This window comes from Vipera ursinii, assembly GCF_947247035.1.
Source record: "Vipera ursinii genome assembly, chromosome: 3".
NCBI classification, from domain to species: Eukaryota; Metazoa; Chordata; class Lepidosauria; order Squamata; family Viperidae; genus Vipera; species Vipera ursinii.
The window spans coordinates 51517505-51535129 of NC_139516.1; the positions used below are offsets into that span (position 1 = coordinate 51517505).

General features: G+C 39.5%; 1 protein-coding gene across 4 annotated transcripts in view; it reads right to left on the reverse strand.

The window, feature by feature from the left end:
* Nucleotides 1–17625, reverse strand: part of MICAL1 (microtubule associated monooxygenase, calponin and LIM domain containing 1) — a 44494-nt gene that overhangs the window by 5889 nt on the left and 20980 nt on the right. For 3 of the 4 annotated variants that reach the window (XM_083357797.1, XM_083357794.1, XM_083357795.1), the window contains exons 8-19: nucleotides 16530–16787; nucleotides 15685–15800; nucleotides 14516–14642; nucleotides 14015–14099; nucleotides 13084–13231; nucleotides 10917–11104; nucleotides 10231–10340; nucleotides 10019–10069; nucleotides 7612–7786; nucleotides 6596–6678; nucleotides 2285–2888; nucleotides 1560–1648 (exon numbers count right to left, since the gene is read on the reverse strand). In XM_083357797.1, the coding sequence (XP_083213923.1) occupies nucleotides 1560–1648; nucleotides 2285–2888; nucleotides 6596–6678; nucleotides 7612–7786; nucleotides 10019–10069; nucleotides 10231–10340; nucleotides 10917–11104; nucleotides 13084–13231; nucleotides 14015–14099; nucleotides 14516–14642; nucleotides 15685–15800; nucleotides 16530–16787 (2034 nt within the window). The remainder of the gene's footprint in view (nucleotides 1–1559; nucleotides 1649–2284; nucleotides 2889–6595; nucleotides 6679–7611; nucleotides 7787–10018; nucleotides 10070–10230; nucleotides 10341–10916; nucleotides 11105–13083; nucleotides 13232–14014; nucleotides 14100–14515; nucleotides 14643–15684; nucleotides 15801–16529; nucleotides 16788–17625) is intronic. The other variant, XM_083357796.1, reaches the window with a different exon arrangement.

Genomic DNA, 17625 nt, shown 5'->3' on the forward strand with positions numbered 1-17625 from the left:
TGCCACCTGCTTTGTGTGCACAAGGATCAGGTTTCCAAATGAATTGCTCACAACCCAAATTGTAAACCATGATTTTAGACCTGGTCTGGATCTTTGGGTAAATGATGAAAGGACTGTCAAAGATTCAAGAATAACCAACAATCCAGTCTACACCTTTTAAAGAGTGTGCTAACTACAGAGTCTTAATTTGTAAAGTGCATGCAGGCATTCTCAGTTTTCACAGTAGATAGCCTAGTCACTTTGTAAGAGTCTCATGAATCAATATTTTAGTACACAAACATTTGCTGTTGTTTCAGAGACCTACAAACTGATTCTAAATTACCCATGGCCATTTTCTAACTCTTACCTCCCTGTTAGGGAAAATTAAAGATTAGTATCACTGACCAAAAGGATGTCAAATCCCAAGTAACTGCTTCTCACATTACTCCTATCTTATGGATTCAAAGAAGTGTGTTGAGATTTGTGCCAGCCTGAATTTATCCATTTTGTGAGCCTTTCATTGAATGGAGTTGCTAGGCATTTCAAAGCCTTGATAACAATTGTAAAGAGAAGGCAGTGAAAGAACGCCAGGGTGACCACAGTAAAATAGCGATCACACGTAAGAAGATACAGGGAATAGAAATGGATCTTCTAAGAACCTTGTGGTGTAAGGAAGGAAAAAAAGAATAGGTGATGTGTACTGGGAAAAGAGCATTCTGGAATTATAGAATGATGCAGAAATTTAGTAGAAAAAGTAGTGAAAGTATGTTTGGCAGCTTTCCTTAATTTATGCATCCTCCAGATGCAGATGTTCCCCAGAATTCCCTAGTCCAGTGGTGGCAAACCTATGGCATGCGTGCCAGAGGTGGCATTCAGAGCCCTCTCTGTGGGCATATGCGCCATTGTCCCAGCCCTGCCTCCCCCCGTAGTCCCCTCCTCACCAACAACCCCCCTGGAGAGTCGCCCCCGGGTGTGGCCACGCAGAGCAGCACAGCCAAGGACATGGCAGCCGGGCAGCAGGGACAAGACTCCACCCGTGCGCCCCATCGCGCACAGATGATGCTGCGTGGTGCGGGCAAAGGGCATGGTCTCCATGGTGCTGCAGGGCCGCCTGGGTAATCTGCGGCGGGACATGGAGGCGGTGGGTGGCCTGGTGGGGGGGGTGGAGCAGTTTTTGGGCACTCGGTCTCTAAAAGGTTCACCATCACTGCCCTAGTCAGTACTGCTTGAGCTGAGAATTCTGCAAGCCAGAGTCCATTCACATGGAAAGTGCCCAGGTTGAAGAAAGATGTACATGATAAAGAGAAAATAAAGGCAACCAAGAAGCTTGTAGACAGGAAAACCAGAAGAAGAAAAAACTTAAAACCTTTGATGGCATACAGAAGAGCATGTATAAGAGACTTTTTTAAGGTGAAAAATAACTAAGATAATATGAAAAATGCTTTTCAGCTACCGGTACTAATATAGTGACAATATGATTCTTCTAGATTATTAATACATGAAAGTAGCTCTGAGAAATATTTGAATTATGCATGCAAACATTGTTTTGTTAGAATTCAGGTTTAGGGCTCTTGGCTCACCATGTCTGTCCCAAGATCTAAGCTCCCTTCTTCTTCATCTTCCTCCTCTTCACTGTCGCTGTCACTGTCACTGGCAACCTCCAGAAAATCTGCCAAAGAAAAGCAGCTATTATGAGTAAAAGTACTGTATTCACTTTGCATGTAACAGAGTCACAGGGGCTCTTTAGGTTAAAGATGTAACTTGAACCTACAGCAGTATTATTTTCTCTGTAAAAATTTGAAGAATTGGTTTTCTGAAGAGCGCCAAGAAATGAAGTGGGTAAAGAGATGCTGCAGGATGTAGGGAATGAGAAAATTGCATAGTAAACAAAAAAAACCAACCCAAAGGGTGCAGAAAAGCGCTTGGCAAGCTGCTTGATCTGATATAGGCACGGTGGAGACTGCCTCAAATATTACACCTGTTGTGACTTTCAGAGTCATGGGGAAAAAAAACTAGAGAACAACTTTCTGTGGTAAATGATGAGGGACCTTTCCGTTTGCAAGGAAGAACACAGAGTTCACAATCTTTTTAAATGGCAACGAAGAAAAAATGTTGAACATGATGAATACCATGACAGAATTGACACTTGGATTATGGAAAAATACCACATACAATGGATAAAAAGTATGTAAATCACAGGCATCTGATTTTCATTCACTCCCTTTTGTTGAGTCTCTGCTCCTCCCTTCTATCATCTGTTTGGAACATTTGAGATATAATTAAAAAAATAAGCAAGGAAAATAACCTGATTTTCTGCTGAAGCTGGATTCTTCCAGCCCTGTATGAGAAACATCAAGCGGGTTTGAAATTAGACTCAGTCTGGATAATTCAAGCTTTTCCATGTCCGACAAGCGAATCTTTTTCTTCTGGGTGATTTCACATTGGATTTGCTCTAGTGTGGGGTTTGAACCTTCTCCAGAAATAGTAAGACCAATTCTTGGCCCTTGTGAAAGAAGATTTAGACAAGGCTCTCCCTTAGAGTCATCACTCCAGATTTTTTGGTCCTGTGCCATGTTTTCAGGTGGTCTTCTGCTTCCATCAATCTGAAAAGCTGAATCAGCCTTGGGAACAGAGTCACTCAGTTCCCCAACTCCCATAAGAGAGGTCTGTCGATGTGGACGCCATGAGGAGCTTATTGTATCAGCACCTTCCTTTTCTAATGGGAATAGGCTGCGGCCTTCACTAACTTGTTTCCGAAGTGATTCAGGCTGGCGTTCTGGCAGCTGATCTACAAAGGGAGACATATTCTCATCCAGGCTTTGCCAATTTGAATTTTTTACCATCCTCTCTTCTTCAGTAGTCAAGTCTAAAATGTCTTTGTCTGGTGGATCGCTCAGATAAGATGAATCCTGCAGAAACAAAACACAACAGGTTTGCAAACGAGTTGCAAGTATATGAAAACATCAGAAAAGTTTATCAGATTGATACTCTGTTCTCAAAGTAGCCAAGAAGGTTGTGAATAGAAAGCCTGTAAGATACTGAGGCCTATTAATGCAACAGAATCTGCCTGTTTCCTGCAACTACAGTAATTGTGGTGTTGCAGTTTAAATGTTGGTCTAAGAGAGCCAGATTCTAAGCTATCTTCAGCATTGGACTCAGGCCTGGTCATTCTTTTTGATCCAGAGTTAATGTCATATGGAAAAATAGAGGGAGGGTTATTGATGTTGTTTGAGGCTCCTGAATTAAAGGGGAGGTGTAACTCAAATAATATGGAGAGTCACACTGTTTCCAAAACTATAGCTAATAAATAAAAATAAATAAATTATATGATAAATAATATACATCATGATGAATAAAACCACTGAGAACATTAATCTCCAGGCATCTGTCTAATCTTTTTATTTTAACCACTGCCATACTGTGGTACAGCACTCAAAGAGTTGATCATATCCTACAAGGAGCATTTCCCATCTTACATGACCTGTGATCAGAGTTATTGAAAATCTACAGGTGCTAGCAACAATGGCAGAAAGATATATATCTAAGTTTGTATGGCAAAGAAAAAAAAACCCAAAGTTAAATATAAAATACTTCAAGATGACAAAGAACAAAGAGAATTGGAACTGCCAGATCTGAAATTGTATTTCACAGCCTGCTAAGTTTGGATAAAAGAGTAGGTTTTGTTGAGAAATAAACAAATTTTAGAATTAGAAGCGCACAATCTGAGGTTCAGATGTTATGGTTTTCTATGGTACAATAAAACTAAGGATATTAATTATATATTTCATATTCTCAATATGGTACTTCTAATATAAACTCAGATGGTGCCTGAAAATTCCTTTATGAGTTTCAGCACAAGAATCATTTTATAGGGGGAAAAACATAAAGAAAAATGGGTTTTAGAGTTGTTAGAACAGGAACACGGAGAATATAAAATGAAATCAAGAGAGCAATTGACTGCAGAGGAATTGAGTTTTCAATGGTTTCCATATACACAATTAAGAGATTTATGGTAGATAACAGAACATTTGGAATTGAACAGCAGATGAAAGAATTTGAAACTGAACTATGTGCAAATGATGAACATATAACTACCAAAATGCATAGTATAAACTTTTACTGACATTTGTAACAGAAAAAGAACAAATGAAAATTGCATGATAAAATAGACTAAGAACTTTGGACATAACATACTGATGGAACAGTGGAAAGGTATATGGTTAAAAGGATTGACATTTACATTATGTTATAATCTAAATGTGGCTGTTTATAAAATGATACATCATTGGTGTATGACTCCAGAAAAATTGTCTGAATGTATAAAGGTACTTCAAATTTATGTTGGAAATATGGACAACATGAAGCATCATCTTACCATCCCTGGTGGGAATGATAAAACCTCAAGCCTCAACCTCTTAAACCTCAAATCCCAAATTTCTGGGCTCAAAAAATATAATGACACAAAGAAATTTAAAGATCAACATTTAACTGAAACTAGAACCTTTCCTGCTAGGATTAATGGATAGCCAATTAGAAAACAGCCATGGAAGATTAGTTTGATATACGATTACTGCTGCGAGACTATTATATGCAAAAAATGGAAAGACTCTAAAATACCCACAATGGAGAAATGAGATTTGTAAACATTACAGAACTAACAGAGATAGCAAAATTAATTTGTTTGATTAGAGAAACATCAACAACTAGATTTATCAGTACTGGGAATGTTTCATGGGCTTTTTTGCTGAAAAAAAGAGAAAAATGAATTTGTGATTTATGGGTTTACTGATTAGAAAGGGTGGCTTATAGAAAGAAAAGTATTATAACTTTAGAGAGAGAGGGCAAAATATAAATGTATTTATAATTCTCTACCAAGAAGATCAGAGGCTGCTTCTTTATAATCTTTTCCTTTTTCATTTCCATTTTCTTTCTTTTCACTATTTACTATTTTTCTTTATTTTCTTTTAGGCTATTTACTTTGTTAAAAATTCTTCAATAAAAATTATTTTAAAATATGAAAACTCTGAATTTGAAGCCACTTTCCTATCATTTTGATCAGTGGCGTAGCGTGGGAGGTGCAGGGGGGGCCGGCCGCACCGGGCGCAACATCTGGGGGGTGCGCGCTCGCACTGAGCTGCTCAGGGAGCCCCAAGGGCTGCACAGAGTTGGCTTGGCTCCGCTCTCGAGCTGCTCTTTCTTGCAAAGCGAAATGAGTCCGGTAGGTGAGATGGGCGGCCACATAAACTGAATAAAATAAATAGAAGCGGCCAACTCTCCGCCCAGGCTCAGGCCAACCGCAAGCGCCCCGCAGGCGCCTTGGCAGGTTTGGCCGAGGCCGAGCGAAGACAGACCCGCTGGCCGGCCGGCCTAGCTTCGTGCGCATGCGTGGCTTTATTTAGCGGGGCTCACGTGCGAGCTTGAATGCAGCGGCTCTTGCAGGTCGGAGCCCCGCCCAGCCGCCCTCGAGAGGGACCCGGAAGCATCCCGCATGCGCGCGACTCTTCTTGGAAAGTCTACGCCGCTGCGGGGCGCGTCTTTTCAGCAGTGCCGTGACGTCACCGCCCGCCCGCCCCTCTATTTCCGCTTCCGGTTGCCTTGCCCCGGGTGCTGACAACCCACGCTACGCCACTGATTTTGATTGTCCTTTTCTTCCCCCTCTTACAGAGGAAGAGAAAACAGTGTTATAACTGTTCCCTCTCAAATTTGAATGAAAGTAGGAGCAGCATCTTAGAAAACAGGATTCATTGTTGCATGCAAATAAAGTAGTATGATATGTTTTTATAAATAAGAGTCATATGCTACATTTTGTTCTTGGATTGATTCTGGCTTAGGAAGCAAAGCCACTGTTCGCAGTTCTTATATGTTATGCTTCCTGTCCAAGTTTGTTTAATCACTCCCACAAGAAGGTGGAATCAAGCATGGGAAATAAGCAGTATCAACAGCAAACTGCTTGTCACAGTAAATCAACATTCAGTGGTGTTCAAACACAATAATTTCCTTTTGCGGGTGGGAGGGAGAGACACAATAATCAGAAGCACAGTAGATTTCTATAAAGGCATTATGGTACCAGCTAGTTCGCTTTTGATTTCTTCCTTACAGAATTCCTTTTTTTCACAGTAGCCACACCACAAATCATCAGTTTTACTTTGCTAGCCACATGCATAATCAGTTTTCTGGTCAAGGATTCCCAGCTGAGATTCTGTTTAGAACAGGGGTGTCAAACTGCCAGCCCACGGGCTGGACGCATCATCCGGAGGCCACGCCCACCCCATTGCCGGCAATGGCAAAACTCTCCCAATACATTGCGCGACGTCACGTAACGTTGCGAGTTTGACATGTCTGGTTTAGAATATGTGGGAAATTAGGTTTGTGTTGCCCAAGATGCAAATGACATACACCTGCTTATATTACATCATATTTCTAAAGATACTGTTCTAAAGCACTTTTTGTCAACACCTCAGCCTTGTCAGCAATCTGGATAAATCATTGGTTATCCCTAACTCAAAATCACATTAAAAAACCCTCTCCATATATATCAATCCTTTCAAGATTATCCACTTGTTCCTGCTCTGCTCTAACCCTCAGTTGGATTCTGAAAACCAGCCATCCTACCTACCTCATATGCTTCTTTCAAGGAAGCTTTGCTGGGGGCAGTCATGTCTGATGAGACCAAGGAATGCAAACTGCAATAGAAGTTGCCTAGGAAGAAACAATCAGGTCAGTATGTGACCGCAATTCATTTGCCCAACCAGAAATGCTATTATGAATGCAGATTTAATCTTCAGGATTAAATAAAAGGAGGCTGCGGCAATGAAAAAATCTGAAACAAGGGTGCATGTTTTCTAGGCTGAGGGCCTCACTTGCCTTTGAGTAGGGTAGCAAAGATAACACACCAAAGAATGTGTGGCAGCAGAAGATGACTAGTTTCGATTTGATTATATATATTATTCATGAAAAATAATTATCATTATCCCTTTGCAATCCCTGGGGATTAATGGTATGTGAGAATGACCTTAGGAGATGAAAGAGACACTGCCTAGGGAACAATCAGATAAGAGAAGGTACAGCCCATAGCTGCATAATGGGCCGAGAAATTCAAACAGGATCCTCCCTTATTTCTCAGGCTGTAAAAAAGATGGCGGGAGATTTGTACTATCAGACTTGCAAGATTATGTTAATGTAGCTTTAGAATAAAGTGCAATTGGCTTGCAAGATTGATGTCAGCCATCCCAGGTGGACCAGACAGGAAATACAACCAGTTGTAAGGCTACATTAACATAATCTTGTAAAACTTATAGTATAAATTTGCCGCGGTCTTTTTCACAGACTGAGGAGGAAGAGAAATTCCTTTTTGAATTGTGGACTTAATCTCTCTTACCTTATTGTTCCCTAAGCAACATCTCTTCTGTCTCCTAAGGTCATTCCCATTATAGACTGTCACTCCTAAGGCTGCTAGGCATAATGCCCTGAAACCTTTGGTTGTACAGCTCTACTCAAACTCTGTCTGGAGACAACAAAACACGAAACCATATAACCAGTCAGAGTTCAGACAACTTAAACCATTTCTACTCTCCCTGTATAGCTGTGTCTGTCAGGCTTCCAGATTGGCTCTAAGCTGTTCTCTCTACTCACCATCATCTTCATTGAAGACAAAATCTCCTAGTCGCAGTGTTATTTTGCAGTAATGACATTTGAAGCAGCCTCGATGGAAGAAGCGCCCTTCAGCACTGACCCGCTCCAGGATATAGACGTGATCTCCACAGAAATAGCAGGCATCACTGCTCCTCATCTGAGACACAGGTGAAGTCTATCAGAAGATCAATGGCCATGAATTCTGAGCAAAATTAAACCCCAAGAAGACTCCCTCATCTGCTGATCTGTGCTATCAGGTTTCATGCATCAGCCAAGTCAGAAAACCAAAAAAGAATGAGGGTGTGGCAATCAATTGTGATGGTAGCAGCCAGAGCAATGTGCAAAATGGGTAATTGCAATGAGTTGCAAAGTGAACAACTCAGGTGCTAACAATATCAAGAGTACAGTAGTTGCTCTGTCTACCACCCAGAAATCCCAGTGCTGTTAACCAGAGAACAGAGGTCATAGTACAACTGTTCTCCAAGTAAACAAACACTTAGTAATGGATACCAATTATAAAAGGTATCATCTGATAGAGGTGTGTATGAGAGAGAAATGCCCTTTGGAATTTTTAACCTGACAGTTAACCATGATCGTGCTCATTTTGAATGCTATAAGGAAGAGTGAAATGTGAAGGAAGTCCCAGATTTAATTCCTAGCATTTATGGAAAGGACTGAAAAAATAACAAATGTTTGAAATCCTGAAGAGCTGCTACTAGTTACTACAGCAATTCCAGATTAGATGAACTCATGGTTGGACTTACGGGGTAGCTTCCTAGATTTCTAGAGACATATTTCAGACAGCATTATATGTTAAACTCCAGTAACTTAGTGCAACATAAGGCAGCAAAATCCTTAGGGACACAGAGCCCTGAAACATCCCTCAAGGTGATCCTTTCTTGGCAGTGTCTGAACCTGAATAGTGCTGTTGAGCTTCCTGAGAGCATGTAACTGTACTAATGAGATGTAATAGCAACTTCATTCATTGTTTGGTTAATCCAGCTGGCCCAACAGCTGTTTCAGAGAGCCTTTTGTTAAACAGAGAAACAAGTGTCCTGACCTCTGGTGGAAAAATAGATAATTTGGGCACCATCCAAACTTTTGGCAGCTGTTTTGTCAATCAGACAAACACATCTCAGCCACAAGAGTTTCCCACAAGCCAAAATTTTACTGTAATAGTTTTGTGGAGGGAAATGAATTGAACAAGGCTCAGCTGAGTTTTGAAAATGAATCTCTTACTGCCCCTGCCAAAATTCATTTGGAGTTGAATGGCCAGCAAACTGACATTTGAATTCCAATTTTTACAGGTGGAGCTTAACCACTGGGATTAGAATTTGGATGCAGAGTTCAACATATTAGTCACACGAAAGCTGTAGTTCATAAATTATGTGTACTGGGGTTTCCATGTTTGTGTTACAAAGTCAGAAAATTCATACCATTTACTTCAATGATTTAAACCACAAGGATTCATTTTTTTCATAAATTATCTAGTAATAATACTTATTTCATCATTGGCTTATAACAGAAGCCATCCTTCCCTTCCTTCCTTCCTTCCTTCCTTCCTTCCTTCCTTCCTTCCTTTCTTCCTTCCTTCTCTATTCTAGAGCTAATATATTATTTAAAACCAAACACCAGAAAGATTTTCAGGACAGATTGTAGCGTTATTTACACGCGATCATAGTATCTTTCCCTATGATAAATTCTAGACCTGATTATCAAGGATTGTTGAAGGGTGATCACACAACTGACAGCATAACCCCTTTCAATCACAAATGAAATAACAAAATTAGTTTAATATGTTGGATGTCAATTCCATTAACCCAGATCATTCTAACTAGAAATACTATGATTGACATGACAGGGCCACAGACTCTCCATCCCTATTCTAGCTGACTGGTTTTAGTATAGAATCAGTATGGCGTAGTGATTTAAGGCACCAAACTAGGACCAGACAAACCAAAGTTCAGGAGCTCCCTCAACCATGGAGACTCACTTATTTGGGACCAATCCTTCTTTCTTAGCTCAATTCACCTCACAGGAATGTTGTGGTGGGGATAATAGGAAGCGGGAGCATTATGTATACCTGCTTGAGTTGTACAAAACAAAGGTTGAAATAATAATTACAGGTCCTTGGGCAGGTGACTAAAAATGCTAAATGCCAACATCGGGCTGACTGTGTGTCCAAACATAATGTAATTATTATTATCTCACAAGTTTCCTGTTGTGGGGAAAAAACATTTCTGTGGGGAAGAGGGTCTCCTATGCAATAACCCCATGAATTGCGGGATATAAATATATACATAAATAGTTTACGTAATGACACTGAATATTTACTGTTCTACTAACATCACTTTTCAAGAGGATGATACTAAAAAAATGACATAAGCACAACGATGGGAGAACTTACCCCAGCCTCTTGCTTTAACTTTTTGGATTCTGCATCCCAGGTAGAAGTTTCCTGCAATCAAATGTTGTATCTTTGAAATGTCAATAAAAAGAGAAGGTTCAGGACTCTTCCAGAACACCCCTCCCCCCACTGCTCTTTCTCTCCATTGAAAAGGAAGGAATAGAAGAAACTGGAAATGTTTGGTCTCGCAATCTCTTCTGAGTATGACTCACCAAGTTCCGTTTACGTGAGAGAGATAAAGTCTTCTGTAGCTTGCTAAGAAAGAGGATGGCGCTTTTGGTGCCAAATGGGGCAAGAGGCTTCTCTGTTTTCTCTTTCCATTCTACAAGAGAGAATATGGTACTTTTTGGTATTGAATCAACCTTCAGGTATATAGTTCATTATTAAATCTATTAAAGAGGAGTGAATACCCTGAATGATAAAGTCTCTATTTTAACTGCAGTGGCAACAGGAAGATAACAGGCATAGCAGCAGAGATTCAGTGAATGAATCATTGTAAACTTCCATTGTTATTTTATCTGACCTTCCAATAATACCAATTCCTCAACCAGTTTGGAATTCATAACCACACAGTATGGTAATGGCCACCAACTAGGACTTTAAAAGGTACTAGACAAATTCATGGAGGATGAGGCTTCCAGTTAGGATAGGTGTTATTTCCTAGATCAGGATATGCAGTTTTCAATAATAGCTATTATAATAGCATGGGGGGAGGGGATGACATGTCTAACATGTAATGCCCCCATAAAAATATGATTGATCATTAAGGAAAGGGAAGGATGCTGGATTACATAGGTTGATCTATTTTGATCTAGCCCTGTTCATTCCCATCTAGTGCATATTGCAAGCTAAATATTCATTGGCTGCATTCAGAACCGGATACTTGGGGACATTCTACCTGGAGCAGTCCTGAAGGCATCATAAAATTGGCTTAGGTAAGTGATCAAGCCAAGCTGCTCATCATTAGACAGTGAAGCCATTTCAGTGCTGGAGAGGACTGGAGAAATGCCTAGCTCCTGTTCAGCCACATCTAAAGCCAGTTGGTTGTTCCCAACAGGGTCATTTGGGTCCAAGGAATTCAAGTCCCTACAGTTGGAAAAAAACAAATCATAATGACTAATCTCAGCCCAGCTGTAAAAGATTATTTAAAAATCAGGATGTTTTCTCCATCAATATTCCATTTCTGTAGACTCTGTTGAAAAGAGAAAAAGGAAGCATAATTCATTTTCAATTGCTTCCTGTATCCTAAACCTGGAGGGAAACAGTGCTTTGTTTTAAACAGATATGCCTTTCTGTGACCCTTTGTTTTAACTACACAAGATACCGCTATAAAGTCTAGTTTTAACTAGACAATGAAGTCTGCATATTTTGTAAACCTGTAAAGCTTCCTTTATAAGAACTTCTACAGTTATTGCTGGCTCCTAACAACTTGTGTGATGAGCTGGCCACACACCAGCAAGGAATCTTGGAAACTGCTTTTCTTTTTCTTTCTTCTTAGAAATGTAGGTTAGACTTCAGTAACTGAACACCAACCAGCCCTGCTTCCTGTAACAGAATTATGACCAGATGAGAAGGAAAAGTTGATGGCTACAGTCATTTGAGTACCAAATATGGTGAAACAAATGCTGTAGTCATCCTATCAAGATCTGGCAGACAGGTTGAGAAGTGACTGTTCTCTTTTTGTGACGTGCCAGGCTCCGCAGTTATTAATCCCATCATCTTCCTGCAATAGAGAAACATTCAGAGAAAAAAAGCATCTTTGCAATACAAATAAATAATTGCCTATATTAAGGTTTAGGTCCACATTTTGTACTTAAGATCATTTTTCTGTCCACTTTGACCTTAATAAGCAGTATTTTATTAATTAAATTATATTCTAGGGAAGAAGCTCAGACATAGAAGCTTTTAGTTTTCAAAGCAAAAGTTGCTCACAATCTAAATTTGTCCATATATGGCCTAGTTATCCCTCATGTGTGATAATTTTTTTAAGTTCTAAATCTCCACCTAAAAGAAATCTACCCAAGGCATTTGGTTCTCTAAAGTCTTTTGGGAGTAGACCTTTTACAAATAAAAGGCAGAGCCAGAAATAATGGGTGAAAGCTTTTCAAAGAGACATCCAGCTAGAACTAAGGAAAAATTTTCTTACAGTGAGAACAATTAGTCAGTGGAATAGCTTGCCTCCTGGAGTTGTGGATGCTCCATTGCTGCAGGTTTTCAAGAACAGACATTTGATTAGGATGGTATAGGGCAGGGGTAGGGAACCTTGGCTCTTTTATGACTTGTGGACTTCCATTCCCAGAATTCCTGAGTCAGCATGGCTGGTTCAGGAATTCTGGGTACTGAAGTCCACAAGTCATAAAAGAGCCAAGGTTCCCTAACCCTGGTACAGGGCCTCCTGCCTTGAGCAGGGGGTTGGACTAGAAGACCACCGAGGCCCTTCCAGCCCCTATGATTCTACATTCTAAAAACAACTAAATCTGGATTGGAATTGTAGCAATAGGAAATTGTGAAGCTGGAAATCTAATGCAAAAGAAAAAGAAAATGTTGGTACAAATACGTACTGAACTTCCCAGAACTGGGGAAAAATCACTAGGGGATGGAGAGCCTTTTAGCCTGATTCTTACATACACATTCATCACTTGGTGACTGCAGGATGAGTTGTATAAATGAATAAGCTACCATAGACGAAACCCCACATCACAATCATAACTGCACATCACCTCATACATACAGTATCTGCTCTATGGCAAAGGCCAAATGCTTAAACAACTAGATTAATACTTGGAGAACAAAAGTTTTGGAATGCTAGAATCTATGAAGGATTCTTACAGATTATTTAGTCCGACTCCCATTTGTGAAAAAAGTGCCCAAAAATGCTTCTGGCAGATAATCAGAGAGATGATAGCAAAAAATAAACATGATGTGAAAATGTAAGTGTATAAAATGATCTAATTTCAACATCTCAACATATATATAAAAAAACTCGCTCTACTCTAACACATTTTAGCCTTCCCTAATATTAGTGGGTATTGTGTTCCTTCAGCTTTCCCACAAAGGAAACTCACAGAAGATCTGGGCGAAAGTGATGTATGAGGGCACAAAGAGTCAATCCACTTTTCCAGGAGTGTGTGAAGTCTTCCACCTTGATGCCATGGTAACTGGCTGTGTTTGATTGACACCAATTAAGAAGCTCCTCATAGGCTGTACTGGTATCTGGAGTAGAAGTATGGTATTGAAGAGAGAAAAGAGAATTGATATTTACTTATAAGAGTGTCCAATTCCCAGTATGTCTCCAGATACAAATTATATTCATTCCTTCATTCATTCAATTTATAAAGGAAAAGCTTCTTAGCATACCAACAGTTTTCTTCTTTTGTCAATGGCTGTTGAAAAGCAAACCACTATAATTACTAAGAGAAATCATACAATGTTTATGTAACTGATACCCGAGTAGGTTACTGTACAACTGTATTGTTATTGTAATGTATAGAACAGTGGTTCAGCCAGCCAGATGAAGATCTGTGCAACTTTATTGTCTATAGGAAAGTCAACAAAAGTATATAGGGAAATTCTCTAGATTCACATGATATTCCCCTAAAGCAACATATACCCCAAACTATTCTATCTAGTTGCATGTCCTAAGGAAGAAATTGCAAGCAGGTTGATAAGGCAGATTAAAAAGGGCCAAGAGGTTGCAGTTGCAAGAAGGTAAATTACAGTAGACTAGATATTTGGTGATGAAACACATTTATTTGGAAGTCTGGACAGCCGCCTAGCAGATTAGTTACTGTATCCTACATTGCGGAATCTGCAGTAAGTGGAAATTGGAAGACTGGAACCAATGACCTTCAAGGTTATTTCCAATTCCACAGTTCAATTATTCATATGTAAGGATCTGCATGGCTGCAAATGTCATTTGTTAAAACAAGAAAAAATTGAGCATGAACAATGGGATCCTCGCAGCTGGAAGCCAGGAAGAAAGCTACCCAAACTTGCCTTTGCAGACTAACTCTGGGCTGGCATGACTTCTTCTCTTGTTCTGCTCCATTTCAATGTCTCCCGTAATGTATAGTTTACGAACCTGAAAACAAATGCACCTATTATTTGCTATCATCAACACGGCTTGGACCCTGAACAGAACTCTAGCTAATCTCTGTACTACCCAAATCCATTCAACTCCTGAAATCCTCATCTTCCCTGTTCAGAAAATGCACAAAAACCCAGTATCCAACTGACCAAACCTTAAATGTCAGAACATCTTGCAGGGAAGACTTACTGCTGCGGCCCTGCCATCATAAATAACATCACTTTATACTTTTGATTATGTTTCTGTCTGCAACCAGAGTCAAAGTGGTAAAAATTGCTATGTTGTGTGAAGTTGCAAAGGGGAAGGTGGACTTTACAGAGGAACTAAGAGAAGAATTAAAAACAAAGTCAATGATTGTGAAGACAAAGCAACTACACCTTCCCCTCCCACTCTCCTTGTGTCAAAAGTACCTGAGAAGTCTTGATTGCCTGAAGGTTGATGTTTCGGTATCGTGTGGTGGGATCAATGCTGTATTGATTAACGTTCTTGTTCATGTTGTCAGGTGAAGTCTGTGACAGCTGCTGATATATACTTTCTCTGGGTGAGGATTGAGCAGGAAAAAATTTCATTTGAGTTCACAAATGAAGAGGCATATTTTATACTTGGAAATAAGAATCAGCCTGGAGGCAACTCAGGCATAACTATGCAAGCCTTGCTCTTTGCTTCTCTTCACAAGAGTCATTTCCTAACTCATTTTGCGTGCTCTTGCAGCCATTATGAATATCAATATGTTATCCTATGTTTTGGGGAACATTCGCTTGTTTTCCTCGTGTAATCTTAAACTTTCTTTGTGTACTTTTAAACTTCCTCCATTAACCTTGCCTGCCCTTCAGTCTAATCCCCAGACTCCTAAGCAACACACCCATGATTTCCTTCAGCTTTCAAATGGTTGTGTCTGGAGAGAGAAACAAGAAGCTACTGTTTAACCCAGGGGTCTTCAAACTTGGCCCTTTTATGACTTGTGGACTTCAACTCCCAGAATTCCTCAGCCAGCATGCCTGGCTGAGGAATTCTGGGAGTTGAAGTCCACAAGACATAAAAGGGCCAAGTTTGAAGACCCCTGGTTTAACCGTTTTGATTCTTTTCATCCATTTTTCTACTGAGAATGTTCACGGTCTCCAAGCAGCTATTTTCCTTTCAGAAGTTAAAAAAAAAATAGAACTTTTTCTCAAACCAGGCCAAAAACAGTTGACTGGGAATTATATCAAACAAGTAAAAATTGATAAGCAGGATTTTCTCCCCACCCCCGCTTTTTTAAAAAAAACCCTCCTTCCTTTCTTCCATGATTCTTGCTGTCTGTTAAAACTGACAGCATTCAAAGAGGCTCTTTTAAAAATATATATTTTGGAAAATGGTTTGCACAGAATACAACTGTGGCCTCTAATGAGACTACAAAAGGACTCCACAGTTAAACATCCTTTTATGGCTGGCTGAGGAATTCTGGGAGTTGAAGTCCATACATCTTAAAGTTGCCAAGGATGAGAAACACTGGAATAAAAATCTGAACGTTTACTAAAACTGCTCTCTCTCTTGAGAATCCTAACTCTGGAAATACTGTACCCCTTCTCAATATGCTCACCTCTCAGCCAACACATCCAGTGAGGATACTCCCAAGGCCCATCTTTTTACCATCCAAGCAGCATCAAAAGCTGCCAAGAAACCTCTGCCCACACCAGTGCCCAAGGGCCAGAATGGCTGGTGAACAAAACAAACAAAACAAAACTATATTCATATACAAACCACCAAATGATATGCTTGTATCAAGCACTAGTGAAGAAATGTCTGAGAAAAGTGCACAGCGGGGGGGGGGGGGGGGCGAAAAAATCCCTATATTCTGCTTGGACTGGATTTTCATAATCCTTTCAAAAACAACCATTCTGCTTGCTAGAAGGTTTTTATAATAGTTCCCATTATAACACAGCTGAGATTCAGCAGATTTTTTTCCAACCAGCTCAGCTTTATTTACATGTTTCCATATAGTGACCTTTGAGTAACTTTCAGTAGTAATGGAAATGGGAGAACAACTGTTGATAAAAAGTAAAAAGCCTTTCTGGGATATCACTGCATTAAAATGTCGCCTACATAAAACAATGGGGACAGCAAAGTTGTAACGGAAAACTGCCTGAAGCCTAGGCTTCTCAATTAACCTAGAAAATTCTTAGCAGATGAATATTCAGTAATGCAAGCTTCCTCTGCCTATATATTCTGAAGTAACACACATTGATTGTCTCTAAGCAGCTGCTTTCCAGATGTGTTGGATTTCAACTCCCAAACTAGGGCTGAAATTGTAAATTAACATGAGGTTGGGAAAAGCTGTCTCCAACTGAATGGGAATTCCAATCAAATAGGTTTGAAATATATTTTGTTCCACTGTAAAGAGGCCCTTCCAGATGTTAGCTCTGATCATATTAAGGCCACACTTACCTCCACCAAGCAGTCACCCACCAGCCCGATGAGCAGCTTAGCGCCATTGCAGTCACGCACCAAAGCTGCATTTTCCGCACGGCTCATGCAGGTGAAGTCAAACATGTCAACATCAGGATGATGGTGATGGTTTAGTGCAAATTGCAAACTGGGCAGCTGGTAGTTGGTGGAGAAGTTGGCAGCCTCTCTGGCGTAAGCGAGAAGGGCTTCCTGGTTCACATTTTCTGAAGAGAGTAAGCTCTCTATGTCATGCTTATCCTAGAAATGTATAGATAACAATCTTTATTATATGGAACAATTATTATATAGAATATTGTATATATTGTATATTGTATCTTTTTAATTTGCCCTGTAAACTGCCCTGAGTCCTTTGGGAAAAGGGTGGTATATAAATCGAATTAATTAAATAAATAAATAAATAAATAAATAAATAAATAAATATTAAAGAGTCTATTGTTTGAAGTCATAAAGCAGCTATAAGGCAATGGGTCTACTGTGTAGGGGCTCAGATAGGCAATTTACACTCTCTGGAGTGAAATGTGACTCTTAGTCTCATACTGTACAGTCTGATTACTCCAGCACCTCCCTCTGCTGCAGTCATAGAAAAACAGAGGCTATTTTAAAAAGGGCAAAATGAAAGAAAAATTGGTTGAATCCAAATTGGGAAAAGCAGGAGGCATAAATAAAGATATCAAGTTTCAGCATGAACTTAATACAATTAATACATTAAATATTTATTTTTGTGTCCTCCATCAAAATTTAAGAATTTTAATTATCAACCGATTGTCAAAAGCATTTATTAAAGCAATTTAGTAAAGTAAACTTATACAAACAGTAAAGTTTTAATTACATTGCACTGTGAGCGTGGGTATACCTGGACATAGCTAAAGACTTACTGAATATTTCATCTGCAGATTGAGAATTAGCATGGAACTCGAATGGAAAAACTTTGTTATACATCTCATGTCATTTTTATATCTCAAGGATAGTAAATTTTTAATTATGTTGAATTCATCTCTTATTTAGGGATACATAAAATCTTTGTTTAGATTTCAGATTTATGAAGACATTTTTCTTCTGCATTAAATTAAACCTA